Here is a 22,094-nt window from a genome sequence, read left to right as displayed (position 1 = left end):
GCATCCGCCATATTTCCTTGGTAACAGAAAAAAAAAAAATTCTAGAGCAAGAGCAAGTAGAATCACAAGGATATCTTGCAAGCTTCTTCCTGTAAGATGGTTTGTTATATAGACTCTTCGACTCTTTGCTATTACTTTTCTATTTTCGTTTTTGGGTGGTGTTATATTTGCTTTCTTTTCATTGTTTTTCTTTTTGCTTTTTAAGTTTCCTTATATCCAAGGGAAATGATATATGAGCCCGCTTTTTTCCTTTGGACAGCCCCCTCTAGTGTAAAAAAGTAGTCATACATACACTAGAGGAGGATGTTCCAACTTCCAACTTCCAACTTCCAACTTCCAACTTCCAAGTAAATAAAAGGGGCGAATGTATCACTTCCTTTGCTTTATTTTGTTCTCAAGTTTATAGATACATTTGCTTTATTTAATAACCTGACTTTCTATTTCTTTGCGAACCTTTGCTTTATTACGTTCCTACTTACTTTCTCTTCTTTCCATTTGCTTTTAGGTACGTTTGCCTCGCTAGGTCCCAGCTTTGTAATCTTACTTTTATAATATCGAGAGTTTACATGGTGTAAGTACTGTAAGGCCTGGACCATAGGATGATCCAAACCGTCCGTTTGATGAGCCATGACATAAATAGGTTGCTCCCAAAAAATTATTTACTCATGATGATTTAAACCCTCCCATCTACAGAGGTTTCCATAATATGCATTTCCTCTATAGATCTAAGGGCTATGACGGAAATAATTTTTGGGGCACAACCGATTTACATTGAGGCCCATCAAATGGACAGTTTGATCATCCTATGGTGCAGGCCAAACAGTAATTTCAGAAAAATAGGGGACTATCGAGGGCTTACATCATGTAATTTCTCATGTATTTGTCATCTCTCTGGCAAGAAATGAATAGACCCATCTTTTTGTCTCTCTCACAAGACATAGAGATACCCCTTTCACGTGACATGTCCACCACAAAAGATATCCACTTATTTTTATAGAATATCGCTAATAATACCCTAATTTGGCACAACCGACAACATTGATTTTGAATGCTTTGGATGTAAGAATTTTTTTGGTTCTTGGGACTTTTGTGGAATTTCCGTAGGAAACCCACGTTTGGTTGTTAGTTATATAGTGGGTACAAAAGAATACCTCCAACCAAAATAACCCAGCACGAAACCCAAAGCTGGAAAAAAATCCCAGGAACCAAAATAATCCCGCACAGAATCCGAGGAACCAAAATAACCAAAAGAAGAACTTTTTTCTTACCAACAGTTCAAGCAACCAAACAAAGGGATTTTTATTTTACCGGGATTTTTTTTTCCCACCATAGTCCGGTCAACCAAACATGGGATTTTTATTTTACCGGGACACTTCTAGGACTTTTATTTTCCCACCAATCTCCTTGGTCATTTAGCAAAGTTCTAACTTGATTTGAATGGCTACCTACTTCAGTAGGTGAGGTCTTAAAACAGGTGACTTACCTACTTCAGTAGGTGTGAAGGTCTTAGAATGGATGTCCTCAGAATTAATAAGGGCCTTTATATCATCTCCCCATCAATAATTGTTCGGGGTCCAAAAAGTCCATCCCACTACCCATGAGCACATCTGTCATTATTGGTCAGGTCCCATGTGGGGTCCACCCTTGATATTTAGATTCAAGAAGGGTTATTTTGTCTTTTAGAAAATTTAGGTGCAGATGTAAAGTTATGAAGACAAGCTCTTCTGATAAAAATCAATTTCAGCACAATCGAATTCATGGTCGTCGCAGGTGCCAATTTTTTATATATAATTATTATTTGAGATTTGCTAGAGACCATTGCAGAAGGCATTTCGCGGACTAGCCATTGCATGAGACAGCAGCCACATAGGCTCCGACTCTGTGTTATCCAATTAATTCATCTAAGGTGGCTGCTCTCCCATGCAACAGCGGGTCCATAAAATGCCTTCTGCGATTGTACCTAGCAAACCCCTTATCATGTTATAAAATGTAGACGCTTCATTTATGAAATGACCCCTTTTTCAAGGTAAGAATTTGATTGTGCTGAAATAGATTTTTATTAGAAGAGCTTATCTGAACTTTACTTCGACACCTAAATATCAAGGACGGTAACTGTCGGGTGCCATGTAAAATCTCTCTTTTATGATGGCCTCACATTGTTAGAAGAAAGACATAAATATACCAGACTACTGTTAAGGGAAAATGCAACAACTCAACTCAATTCAACTAAACCTTTGTCCCAAACTAGCTGGGGTCGGCAAATGAATCTATCCGGCTCAGATTGACTAAGTCTAATCCTGACACTAGTTAAGTTCCTCTACATGGGTCATTTTCTTCCATTCTCCCATATCTAAGGTCATGTTCTCTGTTATGTTCCTAGCCCCTCTAGTGTCTGAGAGTAGTCATAAATACACCAGTTGAGGATGTACCTTGCTTTATTTTGTACACATGTTTTTAGATACATTTACATTTGCTTTATTTAATAACCGTACTTTCTATTTCTTTCGTGTAACTTTGCTTTATTATGTTCGAGATTTTATATGGTGTAAGCCTAGTCCCATACTTTTCAAAAAGTACTGAACAGACCACATCATAGGATGATCCAAACCGTCCATGTGATTTATTATGTTCAAGATTTTATATGGTGTAAGCCTAGTCCCATGTTTTTCAAAAAGTGTTGTACGGACCACATCATAGGATGATCCAAACCGTCCATGTGATTTATTATGTTCAAGATTTTATATGGTGTAAGCCTAGTCCCATGTTTTTCAAAAAGTGTTGTACGGACCACATCATAGGATGATCCAAACCGTCCATGTGATGGAACATAGTGTAACTAGGTTGTGCCCAAAAAAATCATTTCTGTAGGATTATTCTAGCCCTCCAATCTATAGAGGTTTCCATAACATGCAGTTCCTCTAAAGATCAGAAGGTTGGGATCATCATGTTCCTAGTTTGCCTTCTCTTTCTTTTTTTTCATTTGCTTTGAGGTACTTGCTTTCCTTTTATTTTTTTTTCGATGGGTTCGTTTGCTTTCCTCTGTTCACAACAATATGAGTTTACTTGGTAAGTGATATTTACGCCCTTTTTAATTACCAGGGACACCCAACGTCAGTGTATCAATGGCAAAAAAGGAACTAATGTACTTTATGTCATAAAAATCCAGTGGCTTTGAGTGCGAAGTACACTGACAAATGGGTGTCCCTGGTGATAAAAGGGGCATAAATACCAAACTACTATTTATGTTCTTAATCTCTTAAAAACTTAGCAAAAGGAGTTTTTATATGATGGCCGACCGTGTAATTTACAAGGGCTAGGTGACAGCCCTTGATTTTTGATCCCGGTGTTTTGACCGGATAAAAAATCAAGGGCAATGTGGTTTGCCACCTTGCCCTTGCTATTTTGAAGGTCGGGCATCATATAAATTCTCTAGCAAAAGAGTCCATTCTTAATCTTACCAAACACCCTTTAGTCCTTTGGCCCGCACTGCATAAATTGTCATAACTCTGACAAGAAAATAGACCTATCTTTATGTCTCGACATTGAGATACCTCTCTTTGACAATACATGAATAGACTAAGGATAGCTTCTGCCATATTTCCTATTTAACTTTAAAAACAACAAAATCTCTCAAGCCAGAGTGAGTAGAATAACACAGATATCTTGCAGACTTTATCCTATGCGATCGAGAAACTATACGGTGTAAGACGTAAGCCCTTATAGTCCCTTCTTATTTACAGGGAAACAAAGTACTGTACGGACCACCCTATAGGATGATCCAAACCGTTCATTTGATGGGCCTCAACGTAAATAAGTTGTGCCCAAAAAATCATTTGGATGATCCCAACTGTACAATCTATAGAGAAACTGCATATTATTGAAACCTCTATAGATCGGAGGGTTTATTATTTTCTTTCTTTTATAGGCAATGTTTTCTGATTTTGTCTTCATTCATGAGGTGAGGTGGCTGCTCTCATATGCAACAGTCCATCCGCGAAATGCATTCTATGATGGACGCTAGCACATCCCTCTAGATTTGCCTTCTGTGTTGGACGCTAGCAAATCCATACGGCTCTGTTGCATGTGAGAGCAGCCACTTAGGCTTACTTTTCGACAGATTTTATCTTATTCATGAAGTCGCTGCTCTCACATGCAATAGTCCACCGGCCAAATGCCGTTTGTGTTGGATGCTAGAAAATCACTAGAAAACCTTGTCGTTTTTCATGCTTGCTTTATTTTTATATTTTTTTTTTTCATGTGTACCTTTATTATGTTCCCACTTGCTTTTACTTAGTTGTCTTCTTCTTCTTTTATCTTTTGATTTTAGGCACCTTAGCTTGCTATTAGGGCTGCAACAGGGTCGGGTTTTCCAAAACCCTAGCCCAACCCTGGATCCCATTATCTCGGCCCTGACCCTGAGTTAGGGCCAAAAAACCTCAACCCATTACCCACCCTACAGGGTTCAATGCTGGCCCTGGCCAGCCCTGATTGGGCAGGGCCGGGCCGGCCCTAATTGACCCTAGTGCATATACCTATTAAGAGTGCCAAAAATAAAGCAACCACTTATCATATAGAACAAAATGATCAATAAACAGAGAAATGGAACAAAATAAGACAATATGAATTCAATAACATGACGGGCAACAGAGACAATTAATAATAATGATCTAAAGAAACATCAATCCCAGATAATAGAAAACATTAGAAAAAGAAACATCGCAGATGGTTCAATTCTATAATAGAAAACTTAGGGTCGGGCTGGGTCAGTGTACCCAAGGCATTAACCCAGAACCCGACCCGGCCTGAGTCAGGGTCCAAAAAATGAACCCTGACCCGCCCTCAGGGTTGGAAAATCCAACCCTGAGCCCTGTTCGGGTTGAGGGCGGGTAAGGGCTTATTGGGCCAAACTTGCACGCCTACTTGCTATGTTCCCACTTACTTTCTCTTCAGTTTTCTTTTCTTCTTCTGCTTAGGTGTATTTGCTCTATTCTGTTCCCAACTTAATAGGCTCAAATGGAAAACAATTTGAAACCGGGATTCTGGAAAATAAAAGTCGGACTGACACGATCATTGATTTGACCCTTTTCAAGACCTTTCTTTGTCTTTTAGTGGACGCGGCTCCAATGTTGATGCCCATTTTTATTTTATTTTATTTTCCAAAACGGATTCATGTTTTCCTAGGAGTGCTCTCCTTACTTTGAAACCAAACTACCATGCTCTTAATCTCCCATTTACTGAGCAAAATACTCCACTCTTAATCTTTTGAGTTTTGGTTGTTTTTTTAAGTAAAAATGGCCATATGCAGTATAACAAACCTACCCTCTATTCTTACCAAACGCCTGTTTCCTCTCACATGTGTATAACTTTCGTCTCCCTCTGAAAAGACCTATCTTTTATGTCAGCTAAGTGTGCATAGTTTAGCTTTTTTACATCTGCCATTTTTGGCAATAAGTTTTAGGGAAATGATTTCAGAACAACTATGTTTTGATACTGCGCAAATGTATCTTGTCTTTTACCATGTAATTGTCAAGCAAGTGCTTCATGGGAACCGTAAAAACCCTTTTTACAGCTCTTTAAATACTGAAAGACAAGAAACATGAGCGGCTTGTATCAAAACATGGTTGTGTTGAAATCATTTCCCTAAATTTTATTGTCAGAAATCAGGAAAAAAAACCGCTACCTATTTTTTAAAAAGTTTAGTGGGGCACAACTTCATAGGATAATCCAAACTGTTCATTTGATGAGCCACAACGTAAATAGGCTATACCCCATAAATCAGCTCCATAGGGATAATATGAGCCGTTCTATCAATAGACGGCTGCACATTATAGAAACCTCTATAGATCAGACTTTTATTATCATCCTTGTGGAGATGATTTATTGTGTACATTGTACAGCCTATTTACATTATGGACCATCAAATGAACAGTTTGGATCATCTATGAAGTGGGTCCTACTGTACTTTCTGGAAAAATATTGCACTTCACACAGCCCCGTGCCGCCTCCACATAATTTGGCTACTTTTACCTTTAATCCTAAAAAGCAATTTTTATATCCCATATTAGGGGGCATATTGCGGAATGTTTTTGAGATCAAGACCGTTGATCATGTAGAACATTATTAATAGACCCAAATTGTCTCGGTCCCATTCAATTGAACATCCTATGCATGAGATAACTGACTAAATAAATCAATGGTGTAGATTCTCTCGATCCAGGCGTGATGGGTAAAGGGCCTATGATGATTAGATCAAGAATCTAAAAGAGAATTTTCATATTAAAAATGGGATATTTTGCAAACTTTAATTTAGGTCATTAATTCATACTGAAATATCTACAGTACCAAGCATATATTTTTCATTGTTTATTTCCCTTTAATAAATTTAATTTAATTAATTAATTCATAGTGAAAAATATTTGGACAATCCATAATAAAAAGTAGTTGGAGTGCGGTGAGGAGTTGTAGTCCCGCGGGGCAATGAAGTCATATTATCACAATTTCTGATGAAGATTGAAGTGATGTAAGATTTTCGACCCACTCTGGCAAATTCGCCATGCTTGGAAGCTTTTCACAACCCTCAATAACCAATGATTGAAGAGATTTCAACCCCCTTAGTACCCCTTCCTCCTCGGGTAATGATGCCAGGTTTTCACACCAACTAATCTCTAACTCTTCGAGAGGAGATGTGAGGTTTCACAATCCCTCCGGTAAAGACACCAGCTCCTCACAACTCCAAATTATCGAGCAATGAAATTGTCGAGCTCCCTAGGAAGACTCCTCAACTTGTTGCAATGCCATATTTCTAAACGTTGGAGTGCATTGCCATCTTGTAGAAAGCTTTCTGGAAAGGATGACATCTCTTCAAGCTGATCAATATAAAGGGAGGTAAGATGCTGAAAACATGGCAGGGTGATCAACTTTCGGCACTTTTCAATAATCAATTTATCAAGGCAAGGAAAAGCTCCTCCTTCCTCCACTGATGCCCAAATCTCTAAATTATCCATATCACATAGCGATAGTCTTTTCAAAGATGGAAAGGAAAATCCATTCAATGTGCTGTTACCGTAAAACTCATAGCGATAGTCTTCTAGCTAGTGTGGTTTTCCACAGACCCCCCATGCCAACAATGGCAATAACCGGGACATCATTTTCATTACTCACATCAGTTAGCAATGGTTGTAGGCCAATTTAGCTAGTGAGGATCTTTTTTGTTCTAGTTCCTAGCTATCTTATGGCGTTGGAATTGAAAACAAGGTAAGAAGGAATTGCTTACCTGGATGTTGCCACACTCAATTGAGCGTAATCGCTGAGCTTCCACAGCCCAGTTTGTCAAGATGTCATCCTCATCATAGGCCGCATCTATAAGATTTGAGAGCCAAACCTTCATCTGCTCATTGGTAAGATTCTCTGAAGCTCTTCCACATCACCCTTAACTTCTCCAGTAACTGAAGCTATATGTGGCTGTCCCAAATAAGAATAGGGGGTGAATATATCATTTCACTGGACAAAAAATTAACAGCTTAGATCATCTAGATAGGTGGGTCTCACTTTTTGTTTGTGGACGTGTATTTTCAATGGAATATAGATATTCCAACGGAAATGAGCTGACTCAAATAGTAAAATGGAACCACCTGTTGCGATGATCTAATCCTTTCATTTGGTGGTCCCACCATAGATATACAGTGCCCCAAAATCTCCTCCATAGATCATCTCCACAGGATGATGCTAACCATTTATTTGTTGGGCATACTTCATAGGATGATCTAAACCGTTCATTTGTGGGGCAACAACGTAAATAGAGTTTCTATATGGTGTAAGCCGTAGAGTCTAGTATTTTTCAAAAAGTACTGCATGGCTTACACCATAGGATGATCCAAACTGTCCATTTGATAGGCCACAATGTAAATCGGTTGTTCCAAAAAAATCATTTCCATATGATGATCCCAACCCTCCGATCTATAAAGGTTTTCATAATATGCAGTTCCTCTACAGATTGGACGGCTAGGACCATCCTATTGAAAAAATTTGTTGGGTACAACATATTTACGTTGTGGCCCATTAAATGCATGGTTTGGATCATCTTATGGTGTAAGCCGTACAATTTTTTTTGAAAATGGATAATCTTACGGTGTAAGCCGTATAATACTTTTTTGAAAATTACCGGACCATACAGTTTTATGCATATAAAATCTCACGTAAATAAGTTGTACCCCGTAGATCATTTCCATAGGATGATCCTATGGAGATTATCTATGAAGGTTTCTGTAATGTACAGTAAATCTATAGATCGGAGGGTTAGGATAATCTATGGAGATGATCTATGGGGTAGAGCCTATTTACATTATGGCCTAACAATGTACGGTTTAGATCATTCTGTAAAGTGAGCCCCACTTCACCTAAAAGACATACAAAAGCTTTTCTGTCTCTATCTCTACTTTTCAGTGTCCTTGAAAATGTCAAGCATACCGGACAAGAGTGCCTTTTTATATCCACCTTGTAAACGTTGGATTAGAAAAGAGTCTTTTTAATCTCTACTTTTCTGTTTCCATGTAAACGTCAAGGTTCTGCCAACACTGTCCTACTTATTCTATGACAGTAAAGAAACAACTACATAACAACAAAACCCATCAAAGATAGGAAAAAAAACATACATTCTTTTAGCATCAAAGTTTTGATCTCTGCAACCCAACTGAAAAAAATGGAGAAATCTTGTTATGGCAAAGATGGCATCTACAGGTCTCCACGCCCACCAATCCATCTCCCAAAAGACCCCAACACTTCAATGGTCTCATTCCTTTTTCGCAATTCATCATTCTATTCAAACAGACTAGCCCTCGCTGATTCCGATTCCGGCGAGTCCCTGACCTTCCACCAATTCAAATTCAAGGTCCAAAAGGTTGCCCATGGTCTAGTCCAAATAGGCGTAAAACAGGGTGATGTTGTTCTAATTTTTGCCCCGAATTCAATCCAATTCCCACTCTGTTTCTTCGGAATCATCGCTCTTGGTGCAATTGCCACAACTGTCAATCCATTGTACACCATCCATGAGCTCTCTAAGCAGGTTAAAGACTCTAATTCCAAGTTTGTTATCACAGTCCCTGAGTTATGGGACAAGGTTAAAGAACTAGGCCTACCCGCTGTGATACTTGGATCGAAAAACCAATCTCAGATTGTTTCTGATTATGGAATTACCTACTTCTCTGGTCTAATCGAAATGGCGGGGCCCATGGCTTTGGATTTCCCTATGGTATCAATCAAACAAACCGACACGGCCGCACTGTTGTACTCGTCTGGTACCACAGGTACTAGTAAGGGTGTTATTCTGACTCACCGGAATTTCATTGCGTCAGCGCTGATGGCTTGTTCTGATCAGGATTCCAATGGAGAGATTCATAATATCTTCCTTTGTATCCTTCCTATGTTTCACATAGCTGGGCTTTCTGTTATTACATTTGCTCAGTTGCAGAAGGGGAATTCAGTAATAGTTATGGGGAGGTTTGATTTAGAGGAGGTTTTGAGGTTGATTGAGAAGTATAGGGTGACACATTTGTATGTGGTTCCGCCGGTTATGATTGCGCTTGCGAAGAAAAGATTGATTAAGAAGTATGATTTGTCGTCATTGAAGAGGCTTGGTTCTGGGGCTGCGCCACTTGGGAAGGATGTAATGGAGGAGTGTGCCAAGAATTTCCCTCAGGCCGTCGTATTTCAGGTACTTCTGCTCTGACCAAATGATTTAGAATTTATTTTTAACTTGCCCAGATAGGGAGTGACATGAATTTGCAATCTCTGATTAATTTTAAGTATGAATTGAAAATTCTGGTTTAGTGGAAGAGAGGCAAACTAAGTATACATGGGCTGAAACACTGGGGAGTCCATCTGCCTAAACATGCCGAATAACTGAAAGAAAGAAAAAAAATATAAATAAAAATTATAAAAAGTGTTGGGTGCAATCGTACGGGCACAGAGTAGTACTCCAAAGTCATGCGTGCTTCGGCAAGAGTAGTACTAAGATGGATGACCTACTAGGAAGTAATTAATGAACGTGTAGACTTGAAAAAAAAAAGTTATTTATTATGTCGATGTTTATTTGACAGTTGGGTTGATGTTTATCTTCTTTTTTTATGGGCATGGTTGATGTTTATCTGACTGTTGGGTTGTTACTAATTTGAAATACAGTGATGTTTTAGTGATTTATGTATATGCTTTATTTCCTATAATCACCATGGATCTGGTGCCAAGTCCATGAACTAATGATGTTCTGCTGGATCTAATTGTAGGTGTGAAAGAACATAGCGAGAAAAATAATAATGTATTTATGGCTGTGCTGATCCACGGATCCGTGCTCCAATAATTATTTTTATCAGTTTAATCTGCCACAAAATCTTCTAAGACTAGTTTGGAGCTTTGAGATAAACATTGTTTGAGAGATTGGGTTTTCTATCTCATCCATTATTTTTTAATATTACACATGATTATTTCTGATGAATTTTTCTTATCATGGTTTCCTCCTATGTTGGCATCAGTCCAGGTTGAAATAACTCGGTTGAAGCCGAGTTTTTAGTTTCTTACCTGCTGTTGTGTATGGGTTTTTTCTAATATGGGCTAGTTTGGGATTTTTTGGTTACCCATGCCTATGGATTTGATGGTTAGAAAACGGTTGATAAAATACATAACTAGTTGTGGCTTGGTGTTGGGTCTTGCATAGTTGACATAGCAACAGTCAAATTGTCCTTGTTACAGACATGTTAAATAATTTAGAAGTTTTTCAGGTATGCCAACTCCGCATGGTACTTCGTGATGGAAAGCATCCCATTTTAGAGATTTAGTAATATTATTTATATTTGTATTTGAATACCAATCAAACTTTCTTTGATAAAAGATAAAAAACAGCAAAACAAGGCCCGATCGAGATGATCAGCCCAAGCATAGAAAATCAAAATGGCAACATAATATTGACAAACTACTACATACAACCTACTAGACATTATGAAAAACAGGCATAAAATCTTATAAGTTTGCCACTAGAGAATCCCTCATTAGCTCCCCTCTTGACATAGGTGCAAGCGATGTCCATTGAGCCTCTCAGGCACCTCTTCGAACATGTCCACAAGTTTCCAAGGAAACCCCACTCCTCTTATCCATCTGACCAGCAAAAGTGAGATGGAGCGCTCCATTTCCATCTCTAATTCTACCAATACCTGCTCGATCCGTTCCCCCAACTTGACCATCGAAATTCAATATTTTACTTCCCAAAGTTGGTGGTTTCCATCCAGGAACAATTTTTGTTTTGTTTTTGTTTTGTTTTTTTCTTTTTAGGACAGCACAATGCAAAAATGTATTGTCACTTCTTTTTGCACACTCTTAAAACAAGTTCTTCGTCATAGCCCATTCCACCGATATACCAATCACTTGTTCTTCGTCATAGCCCATTCCACCAATATACCAATCACTTGCTTCTTTAGCTTTTCTGCACTTGTAGCCTTTCTATTGAAAACTTGCCAGTTCTTCTCTGTCCATATTGTCAATAGAGCTGCTAGAAGGCATGAACTCCATAGTAATCTGCACCTAGCTGACCATGGCCCCACCTTCCAACCAATGATCAACATGTCAATTGACTTGGGGTTTCACCCACTGGCAGTCAAATATTGAAAATATGAAGTTCCAAATTTCTATTGCAAATGCATAAGAACATGCTGCATAAGTTATGAATCCTTCGGTTTCTGTTATTAAGATGATCAATTGTAAGGATTTTGTCACGAGTCATGACGCTGACAGTACACGTGTGTGAGCAATAAATTCAAAGTGTCTGCTCAATCATACGTCATGACCGGCTCAGGCAGAAAGCAATAATTCTGGGCAGAGAAGAAATGGATAATATGAATTCTATGTTTGCATTTTTCTGGTTCCCTACGTGTGAATGCATAATAGACGGATCCGACAGAAAACATACCAAATCACCATTCCTTCTAAATTTTAAACCAACCAATATATCTTTATCTGTAGCCACTCTATACAGTTACGAGAAGATTGTCTTTAAAGTATGATCTCCGAAACAGCGTCTTGCCAAAATTTCACTCTATTTCCTCCCCCAACCCTAATTCTAATCTGTTTAAGAAAGTTGTCAGCAACATCATCAATGCTTTTCCATATTCTAGATCCTTCGCCTCTAGCTAGCTAACGAGGACACCAGTTGTTCTCCAAACTATATTTCTTAGTGATGACCTCTTTCCATAGGCTTGACTCCTCAACTCCAAATCTTCAGAGCCATTTGCTTTATAGAGCTTGGTTCATTTCTGTTAACTTACCAACTTTTCCAAAAGCTTAAGCTGTTGGAGAAAGGCGTTATTTATCTTTTTTACTTTAACACTCCCCTGCACGTGTGGCCCACTTGGTAAACACATGGCACATGTGGTCCCACTTTGAGTTGACCATCGCATGTGGATTTTTGCTATCCGGGAGGTTTGAACTCGAGACCTTTGGCTCTGATACCATGTTAAGTTACCAACTTCTCCAAAAGCTTAAGCTGTTGGAGAAAGGCGTTAGTTATCTTTTATACTTTAACACTCCCCCGCACGTGTGGCCCACTTGGCAAACACGTGGCACATGTGGTCCCACTTTGAGCCGACCATCGCATGTGGTCCACTTGTAATGCCCGGCGGACGACCGATCTCAGCCATCCGCCAGAAATCGAAATAGCAGAAATTGTAATCAGTGCCGGACCGGCCGCTCTGATACCATGTTAACTTACCAACTTCTCCAAAAGCTTTAGCTGTTGGAGAAAGGCGTTATTTATCTTTTTTTACTTTAAAATTTCCTTGTGTCTCCTCACACCCAAACCACCCTCTTGCTTAGGATCTCAAGACATGTTCCAGGCTACTATGTATTAATTGTGGATCTCCCCGTCATTCCGAATCCCAAAGTTGAAGAATTGAAGTCGACTCACCCACTTTTGTTGTCGATCATTCAAATCCTGCTGTGAGAGGAAGAAACAAAGACTGTTGTGATCAGTCCTCACTACAAATCTGCCACATGTCAGGTATTATTTGAAATTTGACAAGCCATGCATAAGAGTAAGCATCTCCTTGTCACTATAAATCTGCCGACCTATTGCCTTTCGGTTCTGAAAGGCAATAGGTCGGCCTACCTGCATCAACACAGCTTCTAGTACTAATCTTTAAATATGATGTCAGTAGTTATCTTTTTAGTTTCTGGTTATCATATTGGAAATCAACTTCTCTTATTCCATAGCAATTTGATGGTCACATCTACAAAAAGGTTATTGTTGCTTGTTATTCTATTTATTTGTCAGATTTGATTGCCTTATTGGCACTATGATCTGTTCTTATTACTCTCAGTGTGGTACTGACTTTCCAATGAACCTATTTTTCGAACTTGGATGTCTATATTAAAAAAATCTGCAGAGTATGGAGACAATCATAAGCATTCTCCATTTTTTTTACCGTGGTTAGATTAGTAGAGAGGACTAGGATCATTTCCATGAATAACTAACTAGTGACATATAGGAGTCATGCTGTTTGGTAAATACTTGCAACACAAATTTTGTCGTTGAGGGCTTCTGGAAGCAAATAACTATAAGTGTGAAACATTTTTTGTTTAATTAACGAAGGGTATAGTGTTCATAACTTGTGGGTATTCATTGATGGAATGAATATTTGTGATGAATACTATTGTAACCATATTAAGAAACTAGCTAATGACAGAACTTCCAAAGGTTAAATTCTGTCCTGCATATATACTAATTGCAACTTATTGCATTATTGATGACACTTTCTGATCATGTAATTTATTACAAGATATATTGTAGAAATACAGAATTTGACTGATACTAAATTCTTTAGTGTTGACTTTGGGGCCATTTTTTGTTGTTGATAGGCGTATGGCTTGACAGAGTCATGTGGACTTACCTCATTGGAAAATAAAACAGAAGGAGATCAGCATTTTGGTTCGACTGGAACTCTTGTTCCTGGGGTCGAAAGCAAAATAGTTAGCGCAGACACATTAGGACCCCTTCCTCCTAATCAATTAGGGGAGATATGGATTCGAGGCCCAAATATGATGACAGGTATGGTTTTGGTTAATATTTTACTATCATTTAGTCTGTATATGCACTTTTAATGAACTCAAATTTTCGGCTGATATTAATTAGATTGTATATTTGTATGAAACGTCTATATCTTTCATTCCATAAATATATGACTATCTTAAATGTGGTCTGTATATGCACTTTTAATGGACTCCAATTTTTGGCTGATATTAATCAGATTGTTTGTGTATTGTTTGTGTATGACACATCTATATCTTTCATTCCATAATCCATATATGACTATCTTAAATGTGGCTAGTTTTGGTTCTCACATAGATCCTCACTTATTTGAAGGCAATGCATCCCATTGATTTGAACTAGTTAGAATGTAAATTCTTACCTTGTTTTTATGTTCTCCACTATCGGCCATTTGACCACTTTTTTTGTGGAATGAAAGCGCACTTGAGGGACTTCTTTCCTCTCCATAGGCTTTCTACATGTTTTCACATGATTTACATGGTATCAAAGCAAAGTTTAGAGCATATAGAAACAAAAAAATTAGATCTTTTGTATAAGCTATATTGATAATCAGATCTGTTCCAAAACCTATCTCTTTTCTCTCGCTTGTGATCTCTTTCATTTCATCTTTTAATCTAGGTGCTATTTTCCATCATTCTCTTATTCCTCTTTTAAACCTAATCAATTTCTTGTCCTCTTTAACTTTCACACATTTCATTTTAAACCCCGTACTTCTGATTTTCCATCTCAAAACCCTATATATCTATTTCCAAAACATTATTTCACATGTTTTTTAAACCTATTTCTCACTACTCTCTCTCTCTCTAATGTATTTCTCTTCTTGATTTTTTCTTCTTCAAATCCTGTTTTGAAACTCTAGCTCTCAAACTCCTTTTTTGAAACCCTATTTTTCATTTTCGAAATCCTCCTTCCATTATCAAAAGCCTATTTCATATGATTTTATCTCTCCAATTTATTTCTTGATGCACGTAAACTACTGGGAATCCACCAAAAACAAAAAAAATGCTAGATAATTGAGCATTCATACAAAAATCTAATAGACCTTTACAAACAATGGCAGAGAAACGAAGACAATAGCTTTGATCAAAACATGACCAAAGGCAAGTAAATCACATCCAGAATCCAAAATGGAATACTCTTAACTCTTCATTAACCTCCCAAAAAATCATCAAAACTTCATACTAGCACACGCACACGCACACACACATATATAATAAATTATAGTTTCTATTCTAGAGAAACCCCTTAAAGGTCAAACTATATAAAATGCCATACATGCTACTGTCCTAAAAATACTATTCACGTTTTCATTGCATAGGGCTCCTCAAATTTTTCTTAATCTTTTAAATAAGAATCACTATAAACCATCCTGGATTTCTATAAGTTTGTCAATTTTCATGACGATTGGAGCTGTATAGGGCTCATTATTGATATTAACGTGATGCTTTCAATGCTTTGAGACATCCAGGGGCTACTTTACCATATTCCGAATTCAATGGTTTCAATAAATTCCCCGTAATAGTTCATCTTGGCCTAGATCTAGAACATATGCCAATCTGGCCTGGGGGATAGAGGCAGGAATGGGAGGAGTGAGTGAGGGTCCCAGTGTTTTTGAGTTTGGCATTGAGAAGATGACATTTTTTATTTCGCTTTCTTCTGCCATGGAAATCAATCTCTCATTTTCCTCATCTCTCTCCACTCATACTAAAGTTCTCAGAGATTCTTTCTTTCATTACTAATAATAATAAAGGGCCTTGATCCCTAACCGGAACTGGAGGGGGTACTCCCTCTTCTTCTGGAATAAAATGTTTTCTATTTACATTCCCATCTCTTAGAAAGAGCCGCTAAACGATGGGACCTGCTTTGAGCCCTACTTTTGGATCTCGGTCAACCCTCTTCTTCTCTTGAATCATCTTTTTTGAATCAATGGCTTATTCATGAATTTTTCTTGCATCAATTCTCCCTTGGGGAAAACTCGCACTTGAGTTTGCATCTTTGAGTGCCAACATCTTATCATAGTCTAGTTTTCTCAAGTTCTTTTGAAAACCACGACCTTGATTGCATTGAAAACTTGAGAACTTGTAACTATATAAGACAAATGACAACAAAAGAGACTTGGTACACAGTCTCTTGACCAGTCATAGAAGCTAAAGATCTATCAACCAGAGTAACAATCCAAAAAAAAAAAGGGTGGCCCAGTACACGAGGCTCCCGCCATTGTGGGGTCTGGGTAGGGCTAGATGTACGCAGCCTTACCCCTGCTTTGCAGAGAGGTTGTTTCTGTGACTCGAACCCGTGACCACGAGGTCACAATGGAGCAACCTTACCGTTGCGCCAAGGCTCGCCCTCTAACCAAAGCAGCAATCAAATTAAGTGAAAATTATCAAATGATGTAAAAAACTGACGATGCACTAGTCATATGGTCAGATGAACTATATTCAATGAACCATGGAGAAAATTGAAGAGAAATAAGAAGCCGTGTAGTACTTGAATTTGCCAAAGAAGCAAAGGATGAGGTTCCACGAGTAGCTCACTTTTGAGTGTACTTAACAAGCTTGTTGTAATCTTCACGTAAGAGAACCACTGAAGCACAAGTAGGAGCACCATGCTGTTGAGTCAACGAGAGCTTCTTGGGAAGTATACTCTCCATCAACAATATAGGAAGCCAAAGTCTCCCAGAAAGGTTTCCAAAACTTATCCTAGCAATTTTTAGATGTGATTTAATCTCCCACAATGAGCTCACTTTTTATTACCATGTCCTCTACCACCGCAACCACCTCCCCCAAAATCCCCGTCCTCTGCCATAAGCACCGCTACTTATGCCATCATCACCTTGGCCAACAAAAGAAGCCAGGGATGATCCTCACCAATAGTTGTTTGCGAAGAGGATGAGGATACCTCAACATGTTGAAGTTGTGAATAATGGCTGTTCAAAGAGGGAAGCTATTTGCTAGCCAATATTTGGACATAAACCGAATAATACGCTGGAGTCTGGACCAAGTCCAGAGAGAAAGTTGGCCACCTTAAATGCCTTTGGATGTCTCTTCAAGAGTTCCAAATCAGAAGCAAGAGGTTGACACACATTCAATTCTTCCCACATACCACGAAGAGTATTGTAGTACTCAAAATTTTGTTCCCTTGTATGAACAATAAGGTATTCTCGAATGACTACTCATAGACATGATATATTTGCATTTGTCTCCTTAGCTCTATCAAGGAACATTGCATTTGCACTAACATGTGGTTCCATAGAGTTTCAAAGCCAACTCAAGATTTGATAATCTGCTTAGATCCAATCTCATATTTAATGTTAGACATACTAGCTTTGTCTTGATTTAAAAATTTCAATTTACCCTTGACACATAGGGCTACCTTTACTGATTGGGACCATTGAGTTTAACTGAAGTAGGTTGGACACTAGCCATCTCCATGTGTTTGACTTACACTCATAATGTACAGTCACAATGTGAGTATTACTATAAGAATATATTCTTACGTGCAAAATAAATGGAGGACATCACAAGAGGCTGTAACATAATAGTCTACACATAGAAACAACACGCCACACATGGGGATCTAGAAGTCACTCTGTGTGGATAAACGAATTACAATAGTTCAATATTGAAGCAAGATAGATCCTTTTGTTATTCCTTAACTTCATATCTATATTGCTTTTACCATTGCTAGTCTAGCTTTTCGGATATATTATTTTTGTTTAAAATTAATTATATTAAATATGGCTAACTTAAGCATTTTTTCAGGTTATTTCAACAATCCACAAGCCACTAAGTTAACAATAGATATGCAAGGTTGGGTACAAACTGGAGATCTGGGGTATTTTGATGAAGAAGGACGATTGTATGTTGTTGACCGTATAAAAGAGCTAATCAAATATAAAGGATTTCAGGTAACCTAACCTTTTCTGACTATTTTGCTTTTTTATTTTAGAACAATAGTAGACCTTTATTTGTATGTTCTTATAAAAAATTTCAGGGCATACACTGTGACTCTCCTTACTCAATTTAATTAATTAATTATCCAAATAATTAACAACAAACAAATTTTGAGAACCAAATGTTTCCCTCTTGTAAAAGTATTATGAGAGTATCATGGGTTAGAAGTGGTGACTTGGGAGAGAGGGCGAGATTAGAGAGAAGTACCCCCATTTTGTAAGTGATAACCTCGTTTTGTGGTTTAAGCTTATATATGTATATATAAGTGGAAGCTTGTTCGTTGTTAATTATTTGGATAATTGCTTAACTAAATTGAATAAGGAGCATCACATACACTGTCTTTTTCCTTTTTGAGATTGTGATGTACATTGACCAGCAAAATATGAATATATATAATGAGTGGTATGGCTTGCTCAAAGCATGCAAATTTTTTGTTTTTCCTTTTGATAATGGACAATGTAACAAAAATTTATTGAGAATGATGTACAAGTTACATCATGTAGATAAGAGATGAAAAGAGGTCAAAAGAAGTTAAGAGGAGAGGAATAAGCCCTTAATTATCAGAAACTGTTTTGGGAAACCATCCCTAGAAACCTGGTTGCTTTTCAAGACTCTTGGTGCTTGCTTTAGAGTTTAGACCATTAATTACTTTTTTCAACCGATGAGCGCATCTTGTCATTTTCTCAAGCCTCTATTTTGGGTAGTAGACTATGCAACAAATGCTTTGTTTACATCAATATGAAATTTCCTTAATTATTGCATGCAGAAAAGTTGTTTTTCGTTTGTATACTCGTTGTCCTTGCATTGTTATCAGTGATCTTCTACCTTAAGTATCACTAAAGGCGTGTTTTACTGCAACTGACATGACTGAAGGCATCTGAGAAAGAAACAATCCCTGTTACAAGGGATCATAATGACACTACATCACATCCATACTTTGAAGAATACACATAAGAAACAAATCTCTGAATGGGAATACAATAGGGTTAGGTCTGCACAGCCATTTCTCAACTTCCATTTTCATGAACATAAGAGATGGTCCTGCAATTGACAAGTACCTCCAATTAGTAACAGTGGTAACATGCTCCAATAGGGAATGACCATGGAGACGGTCCTGCAATTGACATGTACCTACAATCTGTGGTGGAAAAGAGGGAAGAAAATGCAGGATGTTTGAGGCTTCTCTATGTCAAAGTTTACTATAGATTTCTTATGTTTTAAGTCTTTTTTTTTTTTACGTTTTCGTTCTTAGTCATCCCGTGCGGCCGTGCGGGTGCTCCATCTGCAACCTCAGTGGAACCTGGTTTAGAAATGTGATCGTCTCAATCACCATTTGTCGGGACTCGGGACTCTTCGGAGCCAGTTCTTTGGCTTGGATGGGGCATTCAGTTCATGTTGCTATCACTGAATCTGGGACGGGGCCAAGCCTGCCCGAGCAATCCAACCATCCATCGGCTGGGACATTAGGCAAGGACCCTGAAGAAGAAAGACCCTACAGCCTTTTGTTCAATTGCCGTGTCCCCGCTTGCCGCCCACTGGTTCTGGGAAGGCTATCGAATGCTATTCCATTCTCGATCTTGTCTCTAGTACACTTTCTGCCTTAGAATAAAGAAGGTGGGATTATAATGGTGGAAATGTGGATGGTGGAGGGGCACCGAGCCTTTGTAAGAAAAGATTAATGCCCAAGTTAGAATCTGTCTGGAAAAACTTGTAGCAGAAAATGACACTAGAAAAAGCTGTTGCAGAAGATATAGAAACCAAATCCACTCACTATATGTTATTATAGTTTGGACGAACACTAATACGGAGCCGATTCTGATCAGGAGAAATGAATATCTCAATCTGGTATTTGCTGTCATTTGGCAGATTAGACCTCTTTGGAGGATTGAATTAGCCAACCCGTTCATGGATGATGAGCTCAAATTATTTCTGTTGGTATTCACGACTTTCTTATTCTTAGCAACTATCTGCACTGCTATCTATGCTCACTAATGCACGGGCCTGAAGAACTTGGATTAGCCAGAATTCAATGTATACTTCGTCCTATAACATCAGAAATCGTACCTAAAAATCATCATTCGGCATGTGGTGCAATTATATTATTCGATCATGTCATTTTATTTATATTGGAAAGCATCTAAAACATATTATTGCACCAACTCTTTTTTTCTCCTATGAAAGCTTTGATTTTCATTTGTGCAATTGTTTGTAGGTTGCACCTGCTGAGCTTGAAGGGTTGCTTCTTTCTTACCCCGAAATATTAGATGCCGTTGTCATTCCGTAAGTTGTAACCAACTTACGCAACATATACAGCATTTATCTCTCTCTCTCTCTCTCTCTCTCTCTCTCTCTCTCTCTCTCTCTCTCTCTCTCTCTCTCTCTCTCTCTCTCTCTCTCTCTATATATATATATATATATATATATATATATATATATATATATATATATATATATATAACACGTATAGATATTTATTTATGTATACACACATACAGTCCCGACACAGAGGGAGCAAAGGGTATTCTCAAATGGGATATTGTACCCAGGGGAGCCACATATAGTGTGGGGGTGCCACGGACCCCCAATGATTTGCAAAATCCCTTTTCTCACTACAAAAAAAAAGGTCTACCGGCAAAATGCAGGAATACATTTGCCGATGTTCTTGAACGCCGGTAATAGTAAGCGGCCCCCCAATGACCAATGCAGGCAACGTGTAAATTAGTCCGTCCCACAGGTTAAATTCCTGGCTCCACCCCTGATTGTACCTTAGGCATCCACGGACCTAGGACCATAGTAACATGACTTTTTCTATATCCATCTCAATATATTTTCATGTGTATATATGATACCAGATACCATTACTCTGTCGAAATCTTTGTTCAATGCTAGAGAGGCTATCTTTTGAAGCCTAACTAAATCTTTTTACGCTAGTAGATTTCCTGATGCTGAAGCTGGTGAGGTTCCAATTGCATATGTTGTTCGCTCACCCAAGAGTTCACTGAATGAGGAAGATGTTCAGAAATTTATTGCAAAACAGGTATGGAAATGCTTTACTTATGTGACAATTTGCAAACAACATACATAACATAGTAAAACACTAAAAACATACATAACATAGAGTACATTATTCTTGCTTCTTCAAAATACATAAATATATGTCTTTATTATGTGTGTGTGCGTGTGTGCATAGAATCACTTGTAATTACAGGGCATCCGCAATCAAATCCATGATTGTGTTTTTTTGTGCAGGTTGCGCCGTTTAAAAGATTGCGGAGGGTAACATTTGTAAACAGCATTCCAAAATCAGCTTCGGGGAAAATCCTTAGGAGAGAGCTAATCGAGAAAGTCAGGTCGAAAATGTGAGATAAATATTTGTTATCTTAAGCTAAATTGTTTATTATTGTTCTACTTAATCTAGATGGATGGGTGTCCCTCTGCGTGGGACCAGTACCATGTGGGTCACTTGAAGATTTTCTAAAAGATCAACCATCTTAATTACAGCATGCACTTCATGTGGGACCCAAAAATCGACGACTAGGATTGATTCCAAGGGTGACTGTGTGTGCCAATTTTATTGAAAAAAACGACTGAGATGGTCAAGATACAAAGCATGAAGAGACAGAAAAAGAAAACAAGATACATAAGCTAGAGGGAAGAATTAAGGAGGGAGAGAATCATATAGAGCTAGGGCATCTTTAGAGACTCCATCTCTCACTAGACGATCGGCCGCGTGGTTAGCGGAACAGCGAACGTGAAGGAAAGACCAAGAGAAATGTTCCAACCAATCAAACATTTCGTCAAAGAGATCATCAAACTGCCAACGGGGTTTTTGAGATCTTTTAAGCCACCAAATGACATTCAAATAGTCTCCTTCAACTAGCACATTTTCCACCCGATATCTTATTAATAACTTCAGACCTTGGTTAGGGGTGGCAAAATTGGCCGAACCGACCCAAAACCGAACCGAAAATTCAGTTTGGTTAAACCAAACCGATTCAAATTTCGGTTCGGTTTCGGTTCGGTAGAACCAAACCGATGATCGGTCCGTTTCGGTTCGG

General features: G+C 38.2%; 1 protein-coding gene across 1 annotated transcript; it reads left to right on the top strand.

Moving 5' to 3' along the window:
- The first annotated feature begins 8,575 nt into the window (after positions 1-8,575).
- On the top strand, positions 8,576-21,541 carry LOC143859100 (putative CoA ligase CCL7). The gene is made up of 6 exons (XM_077369778.1): positions 8,576-9,709; positions 13,894-14,083; positions 17,845-17,990; positions 20,249-20,316; positions 20,971-21,073; positions 21,286-21,541. The coding sequence occupies exons 1-6, from the start codon at positions 8,699-8,701 to the stop codon at positions 21,397-21,399; spliced, it is 1,632 nt and encodes a 543-aa protein (XP_077225893.1). The 5' UTR covers positions 8,576-8,698; the 3' UTR covers positions 21,400-21,541.
- The last annotated feature ends 553 nt before the right edge of the window (positions 21,542-22,094 follow it).

This window comes from Tasmannia lanceolata, unplaced genomic scaffold, assembly GCF_043159265.1.
Source record: "Tasmannia lanceolata isolate RefF3 unplaced genomic scaffold, GAP_Taslan_0.1 ptg000029l, whole genome shotgun sequence".
Taxonomy (NCBI): domain Eukaryota; kingdom Viridiplantae; phylum Streptophyta; class Magnoliopsida; order Canellales; family Winteraceae; genus Tasmannia; species Tasmannia lanceolata.
The sequence above is the reverse complement of the archived record's forward strand: the minus strand, read 5'-3'. Positions and strand labels throughout refer to the sequence as shown.